Source organism: Balaenoptera acutorostrata, chromosome 3 (genome assembly GCF_949987535.1).
Source record: "Balaenoptera acutorostrata chromosome 3, mBalAcu1.1, whole genome shotgun sequence".
Taxonomy (NCBI): domain Eukaryota; kingdom Metazoa; phylum Chordata; class Mammalia; order Artiodactyla; family Balaenopteridae; genus Balaenoptera; species Balaenoptera acutorostrata.
Window position 1 is genome coordinate 77,546,540 of NC_080066.1, and position 18,662 is coordinate 77,565,201.

Below are 18,662 nucleotides of genomic sequence, written 5' to 3' on the forward strand. Positions count from 1 at the left end.
AACACAGGTTCGAGCCCTGGTCCGGGAAGATCCCACATGCCGCGGAGCAACTGAGCCTGTGCTCTAGAGGCTGCGTGCCACAACTACTGAAGCTCGTGCATCTAGAGCCCGTGCTCCGCAATGATAGAAGCCACCGCAATGAGAAGCCCGCGCACCACAAGGAAGAGTAGCCCCGGCTCACGGCAACGAGAGAAAAGCCCACGCTCAGCAACAAAGACCCAACACAGCCAAAAATTATAAAGGCAGACATCTTGGTCTGTTTTGTTCATTGCCACATCCCAGCCAGTGCAGAGTTGGTGCTGAGTCACTATTATGGTTACGGCTTGTCTACCATACTGTCACGTGTCCTCACCTGCAAAGCCCACTTTTAATTTCTCTGGTTTCCTGTTCTAGAAAATGAGAGTTGAGTTCAAGGATCTCCAAGGGCTCTTCCACAGAGGCATTCCTTGGTTCTGGGTTCTTCCTATTGAAACATATTCCCTATATGTGGAATCTAAAAAATAAAACAAATTAGTGAATATAACAAAGCAGAAAGAGACACACAGATATAGAGAACAAACTAGTGGTTACGGGGCGGGGGAGAGGGGGGCAGGATACGGGTGGGGGATTAAGAAGTACAAACTATTATGTATAAAATAAATAAACTACAAGGATATATTGTACAGCACAGGGAATATAGCCAATATTTTATAACTATAAATGGAGTATAATCTTTAAAAATTGTGAATTACTATATTGTACACCTGAAACTACTATAATATTGTAAATCAACTGTACCACAATTTTTTGAAAAAGATTCCCTAGAAGTTTCTATTCCCTCCACATAGGGGCAGCAAAGGACAGTGAATCCCAAGGGCTGGCCAAGTGGCGCGGCAGAGCGCTCTCTATGATGACAACAAGTGACGAAACCGTGCAAGCATTTTCACTCCTCTCCATCCCGCTCCCCTGCCATCTTCCTCTGAGTCTCAGAAAGGTCAGAGCTTTGTTTTCTTTGTGTCCCAACCTACCACCAAGAAAAACTGGGTCACAAGTTTGAAAATTAAACAAAGCATGACAATTAGGGATAAAAACAGACCAGAAACCACCTAAAGCAATCAGACATGCCTGAGATAAGCTAATAACAATAATTGAGAACTGGATTTAACTCCAAATTTCTAGATATCTGGGCAGGGCCAGGATTAGGATGAAGTGAGTGAGCTCTCATCTCAAATGCTAAATATAAAGAGAAGAGCAGCCAAAACCCTCAGCCGTCAAAATAAATAGTATTTTTGTGCAATATTTCTAAAAATCTAAATTAACAACAAAAAACTCATGATGCACAAATGTCAAAAATTTAAATAAAATTACATAAAACATGTATAGAGGGCACACATTTTTATTTTTGCCTCAGTTCCAAAAGAGCTCCCCACAGCATGGTTTGTGGAGGTTTGGTATTTTGTTCATTGTGCATTTTTTGGCATTAATTTTGATTTTTAAAAAGTATTGCATAAAAAAAAAAAGTATCGCATTGACATACTATTTATCTTAATTACAGAGTATTTGGTGTCCCTTTATGTTTTCCACTTTGGCTCACCCTAATCCAGGCCTGCTGGATCCGTCTCCCTAGGGGGCATCAGAATCACTCAAGTCATATATACACTACCAAACGTAAAATAGCTAGCTAGTGGGAAGCAGCCGCATAGCACAGGGAGATCAGCTCGGTGGTTTGTGACCACCTAGAGGGGTGGGATAGGGAGGGTGGGTGGGAGGGAGATGCAAGAGGGAAGAGATATGGGGACATATGTATATGTATAACTGATTCACTTTGTTATACAGCAGAAACTAACACACCATTGTTAAGCAATTATACTCCAATAAAGATGTTAAAAAAAAAAAAAAAAGAATCACTCAAGTCCCCTGGCTGGCAACCCCTCCTCGATGGGCATCCTCCACGCCTGGGACGTCCTGGTGAGAATCTGCAGCTGGCCCCAGCCCTTGGTCCACACACCTTGGCTCCTCCCCTTGGGTCTGCCACCAGCCTTTGGGTCCTTCTCAGCTCAGGCCAGGCAGCAATATCTACTGATCAGGACTGGCAGATGAGACAAAACCTTATAAGGACCTGGGAAAGCATCTCTTTTAGGGACAACTGACATAACATTGTAGGGATGAGGCTGGAGGAAAGTTCCGGGTCCAAAGCTCATTCTAGGCTGACCGACGAAGGTATAGAGTTGTGGACAGAGCTGTCAGTTGAAAAGGTGAGGAAATTATTGCTGGAGATCAGAGCTGTCTAACAGAACTTCCTGTGACAAAAGAAATGTTCTACATCTGCACAGGACAATACTGTAGCCACTAACCACATGTGGCTATTGGGCATGTGAAATATGGTTAGTGCAACTGAATTTTTAAATTTATTTAATTTGGATTAATTTATATTTAAATTTAAATGGCCGATGAGACTAACGGCTATTGTATTACAGTGCAGCTCTAGCTCAGCAATTCTCAAATTCCACTTGCATTGGAATCATCTGCAGGACTTGTTAAAGTAGGTTGCTGAGCCCATCTCAGAGTTTCTGATCCAGTAGGTCTGGGGTGGGGCCCGAGACTTTATGTTTCTAACAACTTCCCAGGTGATGCCAATGTTGCTGGTCTGGGAACACGCTGAGACCACTGATCCAAAGAGGATTCTGATTCCAAGCAGCTTTGGGATGATTAAACCAATCACGTTATGTCTTGGTGTTGGCTTATCTTGGAGCAAAATGCCGGCCTGGGCTTTAGAGAAGGATAGACATGGATTCACATCCCTGATCCTCCACTAATTAGCTGTACGACCTTCCATAATCTGCTCCCTCACAAAATGGAAATAACAGTACACACCAAATAGGGTAATTACAAAGATTAAATGTGATAAGGTATATATGTCATTCGATATGTTTTTAAGGTCATTTCCTGCTCAGAAAGTGTATTAAATAGGATCATATATGTGGACGATGTAATTTGTAACATAACATCAGGCATTTCCACAAAAAAATTCTGTCAAGATTCCCCAGTGCTGGTGTGTTAATTATTGTATATAACAAATTACCCCCCAAATGTAGCGACTTCAAACAACACGTATTTTATTACCTCACAGTTTCTGTGGGTCAAAAATGTGGATGTGGCTTAGCTGGGTATTTCTGGCTCACTGTCTCTCATGAGATTGTAGTAAAACTGCCAGGGCTGCAGTGTCAACTGAAGTCTTGACTCAGGTGGGTGCAACTCCAAATAAAAGTAATAAACTTATTCTCCTCTTTCACGTTAGTCACACTCTTTATATTAACAATACCAAGTATAATAACAAACGCCAACATTTACAAAAGCTACAAATACCCACCATACGTAAAAACCCCTATCTCATATGCTTTTGTTACTAGCTTAATTCCAACAATATTTATTCATACAGGCCAAGAAATAATTCTCTCAAACTGACGATGAATTACCATCCAAACCCTTAAATTATCACTTAGCTTCAAAACAGACTATTTCTCAATAATATTTGTACCAGTAGCATTATTTATAAGATGGTTTATTATAGAATTTTCAATATGATATATACACTCAGATTCTAATATTAACCGATTCTTTAAATATTTACTCCTCTTTCTTATCACAATATTAATTCTTGTCACTGTTAACAACCTTTTTCAACTTTTTATTGGATGAGAAGGGGTCGGAATCATATCTTTTCTTCTTATCAGATGATGGTATGGATGAACAGACGGAAATACAGTTGCTCTCCAAGCAATTCTATATAACCTTATCGGAGACATTGGATTTATTATAGTAATAGCATGATTTCTATTTAACTCAAACGCATGAGATCTGCAACAAATCTTCATACTCGACCTAGGCCACTCAAACCTACCTCTAATAGGACTCGTATTAGCTGAAACTGGAAAATCCGCCCAATTTGGTCTTCACCCATGACTTCCCTCAGCAACAGAGGGCCCTACCCCCGTTTCAGCTTTATTCCACTCAAGCGCAATGGTTGTAGCAGGTATTTTCCTACTTATCCGCTTTTACCCTTTAACAGAAAATAATAAGTTCATCCAAACAACAGCATTATGCTTAGGGGCTATTACTACACTATTTGCAGCAATATGCGCCCTTACCCAAAATGATATTAAAAAAACTGTCGCTTTTTCCCCTTCAAGCCAGCTAGGCCTTATAATGGTAACAATCGGTATTAACCAGCCTTATCTAGCATTCCTCCACATCTGCACACACGCCTTTTTTAAGGCCATATTGTTTGTGCTCTCGGTCTATTACACACAGCCTAAATGATGAACAAGACATTTGAAAAATAGAAGGCCTGTTTAAAGCAGTACCTTTTACCGTAACAGCCCTCATTATCGGAAGCCTAGCACTGACAGGAATACCATTCCTCACTGGATTTTATTCTGAAGACCTAACTATCAAAACCACTAACATGTCTTATACCAACGCCTGAGGCCTGCGAATAACTCTAATTGCCACGTCCCTCCCAGCTGTTTATAGTACTTGCATTATTTTCTTTGCATTGCTAGGACAACCCTGCTTTTCCACCTTAACTTTAATCAATGAAAATAACCCACTCCTAATTAATTCCACTTCTTTGGTTCTTTTTTTCTAAATTATTATTGTAGTAAGCTATATGTAAAATTTACTATTTTAACCACTTTTAAGTGTACAGTTCTGTGGCATTCAGTACATTCACATTGTCGTGCAACTGTCACCACCATCCATCTCCAGAACTTTTACACCTTCCCCACTTGAAACTCCGTATGGATTAGATATTAACTCCCTCTTCCCCACCGCACCCCTCAGCCCCTGGCAACTATCATGCTACTCTCTGTCCCTATGAATTTGACTTCTCTACGTACCTCGTACAAGTGGGATCATAGAATATTTGTCCTTTTGTGACTGGCTTATTGCACTTAGCATAATGTCCATGTAGTAGCATGTGCCAGAAGTGCCTTCCTTTTTATGGCTGAATAGTATTCCACTGTATGCATACGCAACGTTTTGCGTATCTATTCAACCATCAGTGGACACATGGGCTGCTTCCACCTTTTGACGGTTGTGAATAATGCTGCTATGAACACAGGTATACAACTGTCCAAGTTCCTGCTTTCATTTCTTTGGGGTGAGGGGATTCACTTCAGTTCACTCACATGATGGCTGGAAAGTGTCAGTTCATTTCAGGCTATTGGACTGAAGGCCTCAGTTCTTGGCTACAACACACGGCCCTGTCCACGAGGCTATGTACAACAGGACAGCTTGCCTCCACAGCACAAGTGATGAGACGGGGGGGGGGGGGGGGGGAGGAATCCTTTTATAACCTAATCTCAGGAGTGACAGGCCACCACATCTGCCATATTCTATTCATGAGAAGTGCGTTAACAAGTCCAGGCCATACTCCAGGGGAGGGGATCGCACAAGGGGTGAACACCAGCAGGTAGGGATCATTGGGAGACATGTTCCATACTGCCTACCACAGCCAGCATTCTGACTCTAATAGGTGGATCTGCAGTGCAGGTATTTATATAAAAGGATACCTAGAGAAGTCCTTTCACTCTGGATTTATACGGATGACAAAAAAAGTTTTTGACATTAACTGGACCCAAAACTCAGCATGAGAAACACAATCTTCTGCACATTATCCTACGTGTAATTCTACAGTACTGCGGCTATTCGAAGGGATAGTGAATTCACCTGGCAGTTTTTCCTGAGCACAGCGCTGACGACTGTCTGCTCCTGATGCACACCTTTTGTCATCCAGCCCAGCCACACACTGAGTCTGCCAGTCTGTATACAAAAAAGCCTCAAATGCCAGCCAGCCATTTGGGTTCAGCCCCCATGGTTCTGCATCTCAATTCCCAACTTGAGCTCCGGGCTCTGCATCCTCAGCCTCCGTATCTATCTTTACCCCTCCTGATGTGGAGTCTGTCCTTCCCCTGCTCTGATCCCACCCATCACAACCATCGCAGTGCTCCTGGGGAAGCCACACCCGCTCCACAGATAAGACCAACTAGCTTGAGGATCCACCCAGCCCTTCCCCTCATTCAGGGATTATCCCCATGCTGGTCCCATCTGCTTATTTCTTCATACGGGCGCTACTGCTCTTCTCTGTCTCAGGCTGGGCTATCACTTTCTTCGGAGGTTAATCACTGCCCATACACAGTCCCCGCAGACAATGGGACACTTTGGACCGAAACATGGACCCCCATATATTTTCTCCCCTCCCCAGGCCCCATTTTTCACCATCTGATACCTAATACATATTGCATAAATTACTTCAGTATTTGGAAAATGATAAACCAGCTCCCTCTTTTAAATTATTTTAATCTCTATTCTGCAGATAAGAAAAATGAGACTCAGAGAGGTTAAGAACTACCCAAGGTGACACAGCAGTGACAGAAAAACTCCACATTGAGTTTCCAGGATGTCCTGAGTGGTTTGTGATTTTGTTTTTTTTCAGGCTAAAAGCCTAGTGGGATGACCACGATTCAGAGGGGGCTGTCTTTCTATTCTGCTCTGTACTCACCCAACACAACCCATCTCCCAATGCACAGAGCCACAGTCTACTACCTAGGACAGCCAAGGACAGGGGATGAAATGCCTATGATCCTACAGTCCTATGGCATCAACTACCTCACCTTCACTGATACAACCAGAGGAAGACATCTGGCCCAAGCAGAGCTAAGATTGCCTCTCTTTGGTATTTGGAATCGGGGCGTTAAAATGCACAGTGACTCAGACGGCACAACTGTAAGGTCATGCAGAGATGGGGCTGGAGTCAGTGGCCTGGCAAGTCCGAGTTATGTGGGACTTCGCTGGTGGTCTAGTGGTTAGGACTCTGTGCTCCCAATGCAGGGGACTCGGGTTTGATCCCTGGTCGGGGAACTAAGATCCCGCATGCAGCATGGCGTGGCCAAAAAAAAAAAAAAAAAAAAAGTTAGGCCAGGCTGCATCTTTAGAGGTAGGGTAGGGTAGGGTAGGTGCCCAGACTGTGGAAGTAAGCTGCCAGGTTTGATCATGCCTCCCACTTACCTGCTGCAGGATTTGGGGCAAGCTGCTTCACCTTTACATGACTCAGTTTTCTCATCTGTAAAATGGGGAAACAAACAGTACTTAACTCAACTCGTTGTTGTTATAATGAAATGAGTGAACATCCACCAAGGTCGTAGCGTGGGCACACAGCACACGCTAGGAACTGCCAGCTGCGGTTATTCCAGAGCCGAGAAGACACCCGTAGCTTGAGACCCAAGGATGGAGCAGCTTCCCATGACTTTCCACTTACCAGCAGGTCTGCGAGGACTCAGAACACTTTATTTCAACCACCAAAAGGTTTCCCCTGAAAAGTAAGAGGAGATTTCCTATGGTATTTTACCTAATTAAATTTCACCTCACACTAAAAGACTAAAAGTTTAAAAATCATACGCCACACTGATTTGGAAGTTTTATTCTTTTTATTGCAAATTTCTGATAAAGGAAACTACAGGGAAGCTGATTCTCATTTAAACTTTGGTGATAAGAGGACGTTGGAGCTCAGGGTTCACAACACGTCAGTCACCCAGGGGCCTCTGACGTGTGCGGCCGCCTGCATCCCCTCCCAGAGGTTCTGACTTAGTTGGTCTGGGGGGGGCGGTCTGGGCGTTGGTAGCTTTTGAACTGCCCAGGTGATTCCAACTTGCAGCCAGGGTGGAGAACCCCTGCCAGAGCTCGTGACGTGGTGGTGGCAGCATCAGAAGTATCACCCACTCACGTCACCCCTTGACCTGAGTCCAGCTGGTGTCCTCTGTCCCCCTCTTCCCAGGTGTGACACGTGCTGATTCTTCCTCCTCGGGGCCCGCAGAGGAGAGAGACGCTGGAGGGGCCGTGGCTCTCGGTGCTGTGGTTTGTGCTGAAACCAGGAGAACTGTACTAAACACGGCTACTCTGTCACAAAAAGAAACTCACTTTCTGATTGCAAAAGAGCATTAACCTTTTTGTTTTTTCATTAGGTGGACATAGTCTTCCTATATAGAGATGCAACGATTTGTGACAAAATAAGGAAATATATGTTGGATGACATATTCCTTATATGACTTCTCAGGTCCAAATTAAAAAAAAATTTAGTCAAGCCATTGAGGGTAAACTATTATGTACTTCAGCAGCATAATTTATATGGGTAAACAGTAATACCCAGTTAGAGATTTCATTTATGATTTATTCTAAAATAGAAAATGCTTTAATTTTCCTGAGTCCTAGGCAAACAAAAAAAAAAGTTTTTAAATTTTTCAAAAAAAAAAAAATTTTTCAAAGTATCCCTGTTTTCCTCTTCCTGGGCACCCTCATAGTTTAGAATGGCATGTGTCTCACTATTAGCTTTTACAGACATAGGTGAACAAATAGCACTGGCGCCAATTTTCAATGACTAATCAAATATAGCGATTGAAAATAAAACACCCATCATCTACGAAGTTGCTCAAAATGAACGTTTCTTAACATTGTTATAAATGCAATATCAATTTGATTCTCTGGCCATACAAAAGTATGAATTTCTATTCCATTACTGATAGTGAATGATTAACATCTTAACAGTGATAAAATTTTTAGAGCACTTAAAAAATACATAGGATCCCATTTTTACATCATAATTCTGATGTATTATCGTGCCTTCTATTTTGTCTGCAAAACTTTTATAGGGTACAGTGCACTGACGTGATAAAACCAAGGCACAAGAATATAGTTACAATAAATGTATATAAACTTAGCACTCTGTGCCAATTTTGGAAAAATTTAGAGAGGAGATCAAATAGCCTGAAAAATTTTCACATCCCATTATGATTAATGAACAATTAATTGTGTAATAAACAGGCTATTAACCACCATTCCACTATTGAATATATGGCTATCACTATACAGGTGGTGGATAATTGAAAAAAGTTTTCAATATTAACACCTGGTATAACTATGTGGTTGATGTAGATAATTGTGCCTTGCATTATCTAGATAATTGTCTTAAGTTTCCATTTTAATTTGTAATCTATATGGCAGTTATCAATTTTTAAATTATTTTCACTGCATAAATGGTAGGAATTTTTCCAAATGTTAAATCCCCTCCCCCTACAAAAGATAGAAGATTTACAAGAAGATACCAATATAAGAAATGCACAGACAACAATAATAAAATCCAAATATGGACTCAAAGGTTGAATTCTAATCTATCAGGACATTCTCTTAATTTAGGGTGAGGAGCAACACGTTCCTGTGATAATTCATTATCTTCTTAATTTAAAAAAATCACCACGACATTTTTCAAGAGTAAAGTCTTGGCTAGAGCATCAAGCATCGAAGGAAAATTGTTAAGTCTTTTCTCATTCATAAAACGAAAGGGATAAAAGCCTTTCAAAATCCAGGGAGGGGAGGATATTCCATTGAATTTAGAGAAGTGGAATAAAGTGGTAAAAACTGTATGTAATACTTTTAAAGAGAGTGTTTTCAAGACTCCAGGTAAACATCTAGAACCATGAAAACACATTTCTCGGCACATGCACGCCATGAATAGAACAATCCTGAATGCAGGTACAGCCTGATTACAGAGGTATCCAGTTCCCGGCCCCACTGGCAAAACCACCTTTGAGGTCCATGTCCCAGGTCCCTTCACTTTGGAGCTTCCGGCTTCTGCATCTGTTGGATTTGCTTCTGTAGCTGGTCCTTGTCCAGCTTCATCTTGGCTTCGAGAACTTGCCTGAGGGATCCTATGCTTTCATAGATGGCTGTAAACCCTTTAAGAAGAGGTAAATTTCATAGGAGTTAATATTAAAAAACAAGCCTGTATCAAATCTACAGCAGATAGTAATAATTGATCTGGGCAAAAGCTATCAATAGATACTAAAACTACTGGAATAAAAGTTTGATGGGAAACAGGATAGTTAGCTAGTTTCAGAGTATCTCCCTACAGATACAAAGGGAAAAAGGAAATATTACGGTGGAGAAATCTGACAGACACCACTTTAACCAAGAGATCAAAGCTAACTTCACCAACACTGGGAGGAACCAACATCATGTATCCTCGATAAGAAAACCCTGGGAAGGACACATCACTTCTGTGGCATTTCTGTTCAAAATGCACACCCTGAATCTAACTGAAAGGAAGCAAACAGACCCAAACTGTGGGACACTCCACAAAATGCTGGCCTGTGTTCTTTAATGATGACAACATTACTGTGGAACTGATCTAGATTAAAGGCGACTAAATAAAGAAACATGATAACTAAAGATGATATGTGATTCTGGATTAGAACCTGGACTGGGGAAGGTTTGCTGTAAAGGAAACAATGGTGAAACTTGAAAATTGAGTATTGAAAAATGTTTCATCAATACTACATTGTACCATAGTTAATTAAGAGAATGTCCTTGTTCTTAAGGTATATACACAGAAAAAATATAGGGGTAAAAAGGTATTCTGGCTTCTGCAACTTACTCCCAAAAGATTTAGGAAAAAAAATTATACTCATACACACACTCACACATTAAGCAAATTTCAAAAGTGTTAACAATTGGTGAATCTAAGTGAAAGATGTATAGTTTCTGGACTAGTCTTAACGGTTTTTCTAAATTTGAAATTATTTCAAAATAAAAAGCTAAAAATAGAAAAAATTCCCAATCAAAAGGTAATTTTGTATTATTCTATATTCCTATTGGGTTTTTTTAAATTAATTAATTAATTTTTGGCTGCATTGGGTCTTCGTTGCTGCACACGGGCTTTCTCTAGTTGCGGTGAGCAGGGGCTACTGTTCGTTGCAGTGCATGGGCTTCTCATTGCACTGGCTTCTCTTGTTGCAGAGCATGGGCTCTAGGCACACGGGCTCAGTAGTTGTGGCTCATGGGCTCTAGAGCACAGGCTCAGTAGTTGTGGCGCACGGGCTTAGTTGCTCCGCAGCATGTGGGATCTTCCCAGACCAGGGGTCAAACCCGTGTCCCCTGCATTGGCAGGCAGGTTCTTAACCACTGCGCCACCAAGGAAGTCCCCTATTGGTTTTTAAAATAAGTGTCAAAAACATCTTGTCTTCATTAGCATATTTAGAATTTTCTCTCAGAAAATTTTCTTTATGTAACAATTCATGAAAAAGAAGTATAAAAACTACTTATTAAAAATAATTTTGTTGGGAATTCCCTGGTGGTCCAGTGGTTAGGACTTGGTACTTTCACTGCCAAGGGCCTGGGTTCAATCCTGGTCAGGGAACTAAAGATCCCGCAAGCCACGTGGTGCAGCCAAAATAATAATAATAATAATATTGATAATAATAATAATAAATGAGTGAATTTTTTAAAAAATAATGTCCTTACTGAATGAAAAGATACAACATATTACTAAATAAAAGAGTAGGTTACAAATCAGCATGTATTGCATGAGCCTGTATTTGAAAAAGCATATATATATCCTGTATGTATAGAAAGATAATATACATAAAAAAGACCTCTGGGTAATAGGAGGTTTTTGTTTTGTTTTGTTTTGTTTTTTGTGCTTTGTGATCTTCCACTAAGAAATTTGTTTTTGTAACAAGAAAAAGTAAATATTTTTAATTTTTAAAAGGCTCATATGCATTTCTTATTAGGTACTAACTATTTACAACCTCAGTGATATGTTGTATAGCTGATAATAAATCCACTCAGCAAATGATGCAAAGTTAACCATCAATAAAATATTCAAATACCATATTCTACTGGCCCAAAAGACCAAGAAAGAAAATTCATTTTTATCTTCACAAGTTCTAAGATTCATAAATTTAATGGCAGCTTCTCCTTAAATAAAATAGTAACCTTGTGGTGGTTACAACAAAATTATTCTTGGGATAACTAACTACTTTTATTTCCATGTGGCCAAAATAGAACAATTCCATGAAGAAAATTCACAGAACCAGAAAACTGGAAGGAACCAGGAGATAATTTAGTCCCCCTTCCCACACTACCCGACTGTCTTCTCTTTCCTGACCATGGTCAACAAGTCTTCACTTAAATACTTTCAGTAAAGAGCTCTCAGGCTCACAAAGCACCCGTATCTTTCTAGGACCGTTAACTGTAGATACTTCTGCTTCATACTGAGTTAAAATCTGTCTTCAAGTAACTTTGAGTTATTGGTCCCAGTTCTGTATTCCTGAGTTCAGAGGATAAATCTAATCCTTCCTTTATCTGGCAGCAGTTCAGAACTTAAAATCATCTCTTAACACTGTCTTCTAAACAAGTGTGGAGAAATGGGCCCTGTGGACTTTTGAGTAGAGGAAAATCATTCATTGCCATGGTGGGATACTGCCAACAGTATAAAATAAGCCTTCAAAGGCCCCTCAAAGATATATGCTTTATATATATACATATAAAATGCTTTTAACAGAGAAGAAAACAATGCGTTTTAGTTTGAATAGTATTTAATCTTAATTCTCTTTAATTTTGTTAAGATTTCATTTTGTCTTATTCCCTATATATTCTCTAGTTCTTTGTTGCTAGATTATATAATGGATCAAATAAGCATTGGAGACAAATTTAGTAAATATAGAATAAAGAAAGTATTTAAGCCTAAAAATAAAAGATATATGCTTATTTCTGAGGCATAATTGACCTTGGCTTTGATCAGAAAAAAATCTGCAGATGGCACTAAAGAAAATGTACATCAGTTGCAAGCTAAGCGATTTTAGGTTTGTTTGCCTGTCTCTTGAGGTCTATCTTCATGTCCCTGGCAATGAAGCAACATTTTCGTTCAATATACCACAGCTACTTAGAAAATCACCTAAGGACACTTCATCAGCCAGGTTTGTGCTAGTTGTAGGGTAATACTAATTCATTGGCTTTTAGATCAAATAGAAAATGACCCAGAGAACTGTTTTCTTTTTGGCCTACCCGCATCAACTTCTGCTTTCATTTCCTTCATGTCCTCGGTCATCTGTAACTCAAGCTTGCTGATTCGCCCATGCATCTTCTCCTCTTCTTGTTTTGTCCTCTGTACCTCCATATTCTTCTTTTGACTCTCTTCTATTTTGTCCAGTCTGGCTGACATCTGGCTGAGCTTCTTCTCCACGTCTCTTTCACTGGCTCCCTGAGATCCATGATAAGAATGGCACTTGATTACTCCAAAGAGTCTGATGCATTCGCATCAGTCATAATACCATTTAAGAACAATCTGCAGGGAACAGAATTGCAAAGGTTGCTTGTTGCTCGCCCCAGTATCCATTCTCCCCTTCTTCCATAACAGATCCCTGATTTTCAGCTGGCTATAAGGTCACCCAGAGTAAAGACTACCTTTTCTATTGTCTCCTGAGTTTGCTGTGGCCATATGATTAAGTTCTGGCTAATGAGATATAAGTACAAACATATGTGGCAACTTCCAGGAAAAGTTAAAAAATAGCTGAGGCGTATCCTTGCCTCTTCTTTCTTTCTTCTGTTCTTGGAATTAAGACGTAATGGCTGAAGCTCTAGTAGCCATCTTGAACTATGAGTACAAGGGTCACTCTCTAGGACTGGCAGAGAGTTAAACCAGAAAGATCATGGGTCACTGAGGACTGACAAGCTACCACATTAGCCCTGTGATCCCTACACCCAGACTTCTTTAATGTGAAATATAGATAAGCTTCTATCATATTAAAGTCACCATTATCCTGGAGTTTAGTTATTAAGCGTCCCTAGATGTAAAAATAGTGCTCCAAAGACCTAGAAGCCTACAAATGTATTATTATGAATCTAAATAAATCAGGAGATCTGATAAAAATATGGAGACATGTAAAGAAATATTTGAAACAGAATATTTTCTTTCCTTTCCTCTCCACTATGCTTGGTTCTTATGAGAATCTGGGTCTGCAGGCAAGCTTTAGAGGCCAAGACTACAAACATCAAGCTGTAAGTGGGCTACAGCATAACAAAACTCTCTTGATGTGTTCAGTGCACAGTCTGCAATTCAACAGCTCAGCATCAAGAGAGAGCAGAGCCAGAGATGCAATCTACACCAGTCACTTATGCTCCATCAAAGTCCAAGGGGAGGAAGCAGTGAAAGAAAAGAGAAGGGAGAGGGAGATGGTCAGGCTAGATAACCAAACCAAAAAACAACTGCTTGCCAAGTACTGATATTGAATACTATATATGCAAGGCTTTCTTGATATGATTTTTGAGTAGTTCTGCAAACCTTAGTTCTGCAGGGGAGTGGGGTAAAATGAGAAGGAACATAGAAAAGAAAACTGGACTCTGTTTAGATCTTGCACTGTGACACCTCATACTGGGTTTATAGTTTGATGGAGGGGCCTGGAGGGAGAAATCTAGTCAACGCTGTTTCTACCAGGTCACGGAATTAAAACAAACTAAGATGAAGTATGTAATTGTAAATGCAGCTGGACAATTTGGTTCATTAAGGTCTTGATTTCGCTTCATCTTAGCTGAAAGTACTGAAAATTTCTACTTAGTCTTTGTTAACCAAAACAAGTCAAAGTGCTCTGTCTCTTTATAACAAACACAAAGAATCAATATGAACCACGGAAAGAGATTCTAAGGCAAGAAACAACTGTAACAGCTTAATGTGGTGCTAAATAAATCAATGATAAGTTACGAGGTATTAGTCAAACATTGCAGGTCCCACCGAATAACTTTACTATGTTTATGGCTGAACATCAACACCTACACTGTTTTCCTTAACAACCAAGGAAAGCTGATCGATTTTCTGTAAAAGTTCTTTTTCCATCCGTTCTTGTTCCTGTTGCAACCAATTCCGTGCAGATAAAATCTGGTTACTGAGTTCCTCAATTGTACCTTTAAATCTAAAATAAGAAAGTTAGCAAGTTAGTCATAAAACAGTTTTAATATGACATCAAAGAGTCTCAGTCTCTGACTATCAAATCTCTCAGAAATATATCAGCATTAAATTCAGCTCACTCAGAATTACATGCTTACCTTTTTCTTAGAATTGCACTTAGCGCTACATTGGGAAGGGTGGAGAGAAGGAAGATGTAACAGAAAAGCACCTAATAATACTCCCACCCGTGCAGAGCTGACAGTGTGGACACCAAGGTGTCACACAGTGACAGAGAGCCACGCCACGTACTAATCTTTGCAGTTCAGAGGGTCCAGGGTGCTCTTGGCTCAAAGGACACAGTAGCCTGGCTCCCCGCCAGGTTCCCCTCTTGCCCTGGACTCTTCCTCCTTCTCCCTCTTATCTCCCAGCACTGAAGCCTGGCTCGCTTTCTCTCTAATGTTCTCCAAATTGCTCTTGCCTCATACAGATATTTCTTAATTTAAACCAAACAGAAAATTAAAAAAAAAAAACAAACCCCAACTTCTATTCCTATATAACTCTCCCTTTCCACATACCTTAAAATAACACCCCACACTTGCTGCCTCCCCTTTTAGTTTTATTATGAAAGTGATAAAAGTACACAAGAATATATGTGACTTAATAATAATAATAAAATGAACACCCCCTGTGGTAGAAGCCCCCAGTTCTCTGCAGTATCTGTTCTCCTCTTCTTCTCTATTAAGAAACCCTCAAACGTGAACTGGATCCACGGCTACCTAGTCAAAACTACACTTCTCAGCCTCCCTGGCAGCTACGTGTGGCCATATGGCTAAGCCAGGCAATGGGACACATGCGGAAGTGAGAAGTAAACTTCCTGGTCATATCATCAAAAACAAAGCTTCTCAGCCTTACCTGGGCAGGAAGCCAAGCCAGCAGTCCTGCCCAACTGTGGAGCCCCACCTAACCTGGGAGACTGACCATGGAGCACAGCAGCTTTACTGAATTCATTTATTCTAACAGTTCTTTGATGGAGTCCTTGGAGTTTTCTCTAGAAGATCATATCATCTGCAAGCAGGGATAATTTTGCTTCTTTTTTTCTGATTTGAATGCCTTTCATTTCTTTTTCTTGCCTAATTGCTCTGGCCAGGAGTTCCAGCACTACGTTGAACAGAATTGGTGAGAGTGGGCATCCTTGTCTTGTTTCTGATCTTAGAGGAAAAGCTTTCAAAATTTCATCGCTGAGTATTAGATTAGCTGTGGGCTTGTCATGTGTGGACTTTATTATGTCGAGATACATTCTTTCTATACCCAAATTGTTGAGAGTCTTTATTATGATGTTGAATTTTGTCAAATGCTTTTTCTGCATCTATTGAGATGATCGTATGATTTTTACCCTTCATTCTGTTAATGTGATGTATCACACTGATTGATCTGTGTACATTGAAACATCCTTGCATCCCAGGGATAAATCCCAGTTGATCATGGTGTATGATTCTTTTAATGTGCTGTTGAATTGGTTTCTTAGCATTTTGAGATTTTTGCATCTATGTTCATCAGGGATATTGGCCAGTAATTTTCTTTTCTTGTAATGTCTATCTGGTTTTGGTATCAGAGTAATGCTGGTCTCGTAAAACGAGTTTGGAAGGGTTCTCTCCAACTTTTTGGAAGAGTTTGAGGATGACTGGCATTAATTCTTCTTTAACTGTTTGTTAGAATTCACTCATGAAGCTATCTGGTCCTGGACTTTTCTTTGTTGAGAGTTTTTTGATTACTGATTTAATCTCCTTTCTCATCATTGGTCTGTTCAGATTGTCTATTTCTTCATGATTCAGTCTTAGTAGGTTGTTTCAGGAATTTATTCATGTCTTCTAAGTTATCCAGTTTGTTGGTATATGACTGTGCATAGTAATCTCTTATGATCCTCTGTATTTCTGTGTTATCAGTTATAGTATCTCCTCTTTCATTTATAATTTTATTTATTTGAGTCCTCTTTCTTTTTGTCTGGGTTAGTCTAGCTAAAGTTTTGTCTATTTGGCTTATCAATCAGTTTTATTGATTTTTCCCCCAATTGTTTTTCTGTTATTTCCTATTCTCTATTTCATTTATTTCTGGCCTAATCTTTATCATTTCCTTCCTTCTGCTATCTTTGGGCTTAGTTTATTCTTCTTTTTCTAATTCCTTGAGGTATAAAGGTAGGTTGTTTATTCAAGGTCTTTCTTTTTTCTTCATGTAAGCGTTTATCACTGTAAGCTTTCCTCATAGAACTGCCTTTGTGGCATCCCATAAGTTTTGGTACGCTGTGTTTCCATTTTCATTTGTTTCAAGATTTTTCGAATTTCCCTTTTGATCTTCTTTGACCCACTGGTTGTTCAGGGGTGTGTTGTTTAATTTCCACATATTTGTGAATTTTCCAAATTTTCTCATCGTTCATTTTTAGTTTCATACCATTTTGGTTTGAAAAGGTACTTAACATGATTTCACTCTTCTTTAATTTGTTAAGACTTGTTTTGTCACCTAACATATGATCTATCCTGAGAACGTTCTGTGTGCACTTAAGGAGAATGTATATTCTGCAGCTGTTGGACGGAATGCTCTACATACGTCTGTGAGGTCTCTAGTTGGGCAGGGCTGAGGTGTGAGTGGTGGGGGACTGCTGGCTGGGCTCTACGGTCAGGTGATCCTACTGGCTGGGCTCCCAGGGTAGGCGGGGCTGCTGGCTGGGTCGCACAGTCCAATGGAGCCACCAGCTGGACTCTGCAGGTCCCTCTGGTCCGGTGGGGTCACTGTGTTCCCTAGCATGGTGCTGGTGCTGGCTGGACTCCATGATGGGGCCTGAGGCTCCACAACTGGGCAGGCTGCTGGTTGTGCACCCCTGATGAGTAAGGTCACTGGCCGGGATCCCTGGTCAGGCAGGGCCACCAGCTGTACCCTGCAGTCAGGTGGAGCTGCAGGCTGTGCTCTGTGGTTGAGGGGGGTTGCTCTCTGGACTCCCTAGTCAGGTAAGGTCACTGGGTATGTTCTGCTTTTAGGAGGGGTTGTTGGTTGGCTTCCTTGCTTGGGCAAAGCCAAAGGCTCTGCCCGGCAATCAAGTGGGGCCATAGGTTGGGCTCCACTTCTAGGGTTATAGGCTGGACTCCAAGGCCACCTGGGTCACTGTTCAGGCTCCCTGGTCAGGTGAGGCAAGAAGTTACATTTTATTTTCAATGATCATATTTTCTAGAAGCTCAATTCGACTGTTTGTCAATTCTGTTGGGTTTTTTTCTGGCCACATCACGTCACTTGTGGGGTTTTAGTTCCCCAACCAGGGATCGAACCCAGGCCCTCAGCAGTGACAGCACAGAGCCCTAACCACTGGACTGCCAGGGAATTCCCCTGACTGTTCATTTTTGGTAAGCTCTTATTCCTTAGTTGTACCTTCAAAATGTGTATGTGTGTGAATACCCACACATACACATACATACATATACACACACACATCACTTTATCCAAGAATTCCTATATATGCAGTATTTAGAAGTCTGATTCTGCTTATTGTTATTTCTTCTCACTCTATTACTTATGTGATGTTTTTTCCTTGTGTTGGCCTACAATTTCTGATGTGGACCATTTTTAAAGTCTTTACTGAATTTGACAATATTGCTTCTGTTTTATGTTTTGGTTTTTTGGCTGCGAGGCATGTGGGATCTTAGCTCCCCTGGCCTACAACTTCTGACTGTAGATTCACGTTCCTTAGAATTTCATGTCTGTGGGAAGACTTGAAGACTGAGTATTTGCATTTGCTTCTGCCAGGCATCTCGGGCCACTACCAAATCAAGATCATTCTAAGATAAATTACTTATTCTGGTTTCTTCAAGGTGCTTGGGTAATGTGAATTCTAACTCTAAATCCACATAAAGGTTGTACTGTGGTC

General features: G+C 40.6%; 1 protein-coding gene and 1 pseudogene across 5 annotated transcripts in view; one reads left to right on the plus strand and one right to left on the minus strand.

Moving 5' to 3' along the window:
* The first annotated feature begins 2,144 nt into the window (after positions 1–2,144).
* On the plus strand, positions 2,145–4,627 carry LOC130707557 (NADH-ubiquinone oxidoreductase chain 5-like; annotated as a pseudogene).
* Positions 4,628–7,453: 2,826 nt separating this feature from the next.
* Positions 7,454–18,662, minus strand: part of FAM81A (family with sequence similarity 81 member A) — a 126,282-nt gene continuing 115,073 nt past the window's right edge. For 4 of the 5 annotated variants that reach the window (XM_057542410.1, XM_057542413.1, XM_057542409.1 and 1 more), the window contains exons 7-9: positions 14,642–14,777; positions 12,877–13,072; positions 7,454–9,767 (exon numbers count right to left, since the gene is read on the minus strand). In XM_057542410.1, coding sequence (XP_057398393.1) covers positions 9,643–9,767; positions 12,877–13,072; positions 14,642–14,777 — 457 coding nt within the window. In that variant the 3' untranslated portion in view covers positions 7,454–9,642. The remainder of the gene's footprint in view (positions 9,768–12,876; positions 13,073–14,641; positions 14,778–18,662) is intronic. The other variant, XM_057542411.1, reaches the window with a different exon arrangement.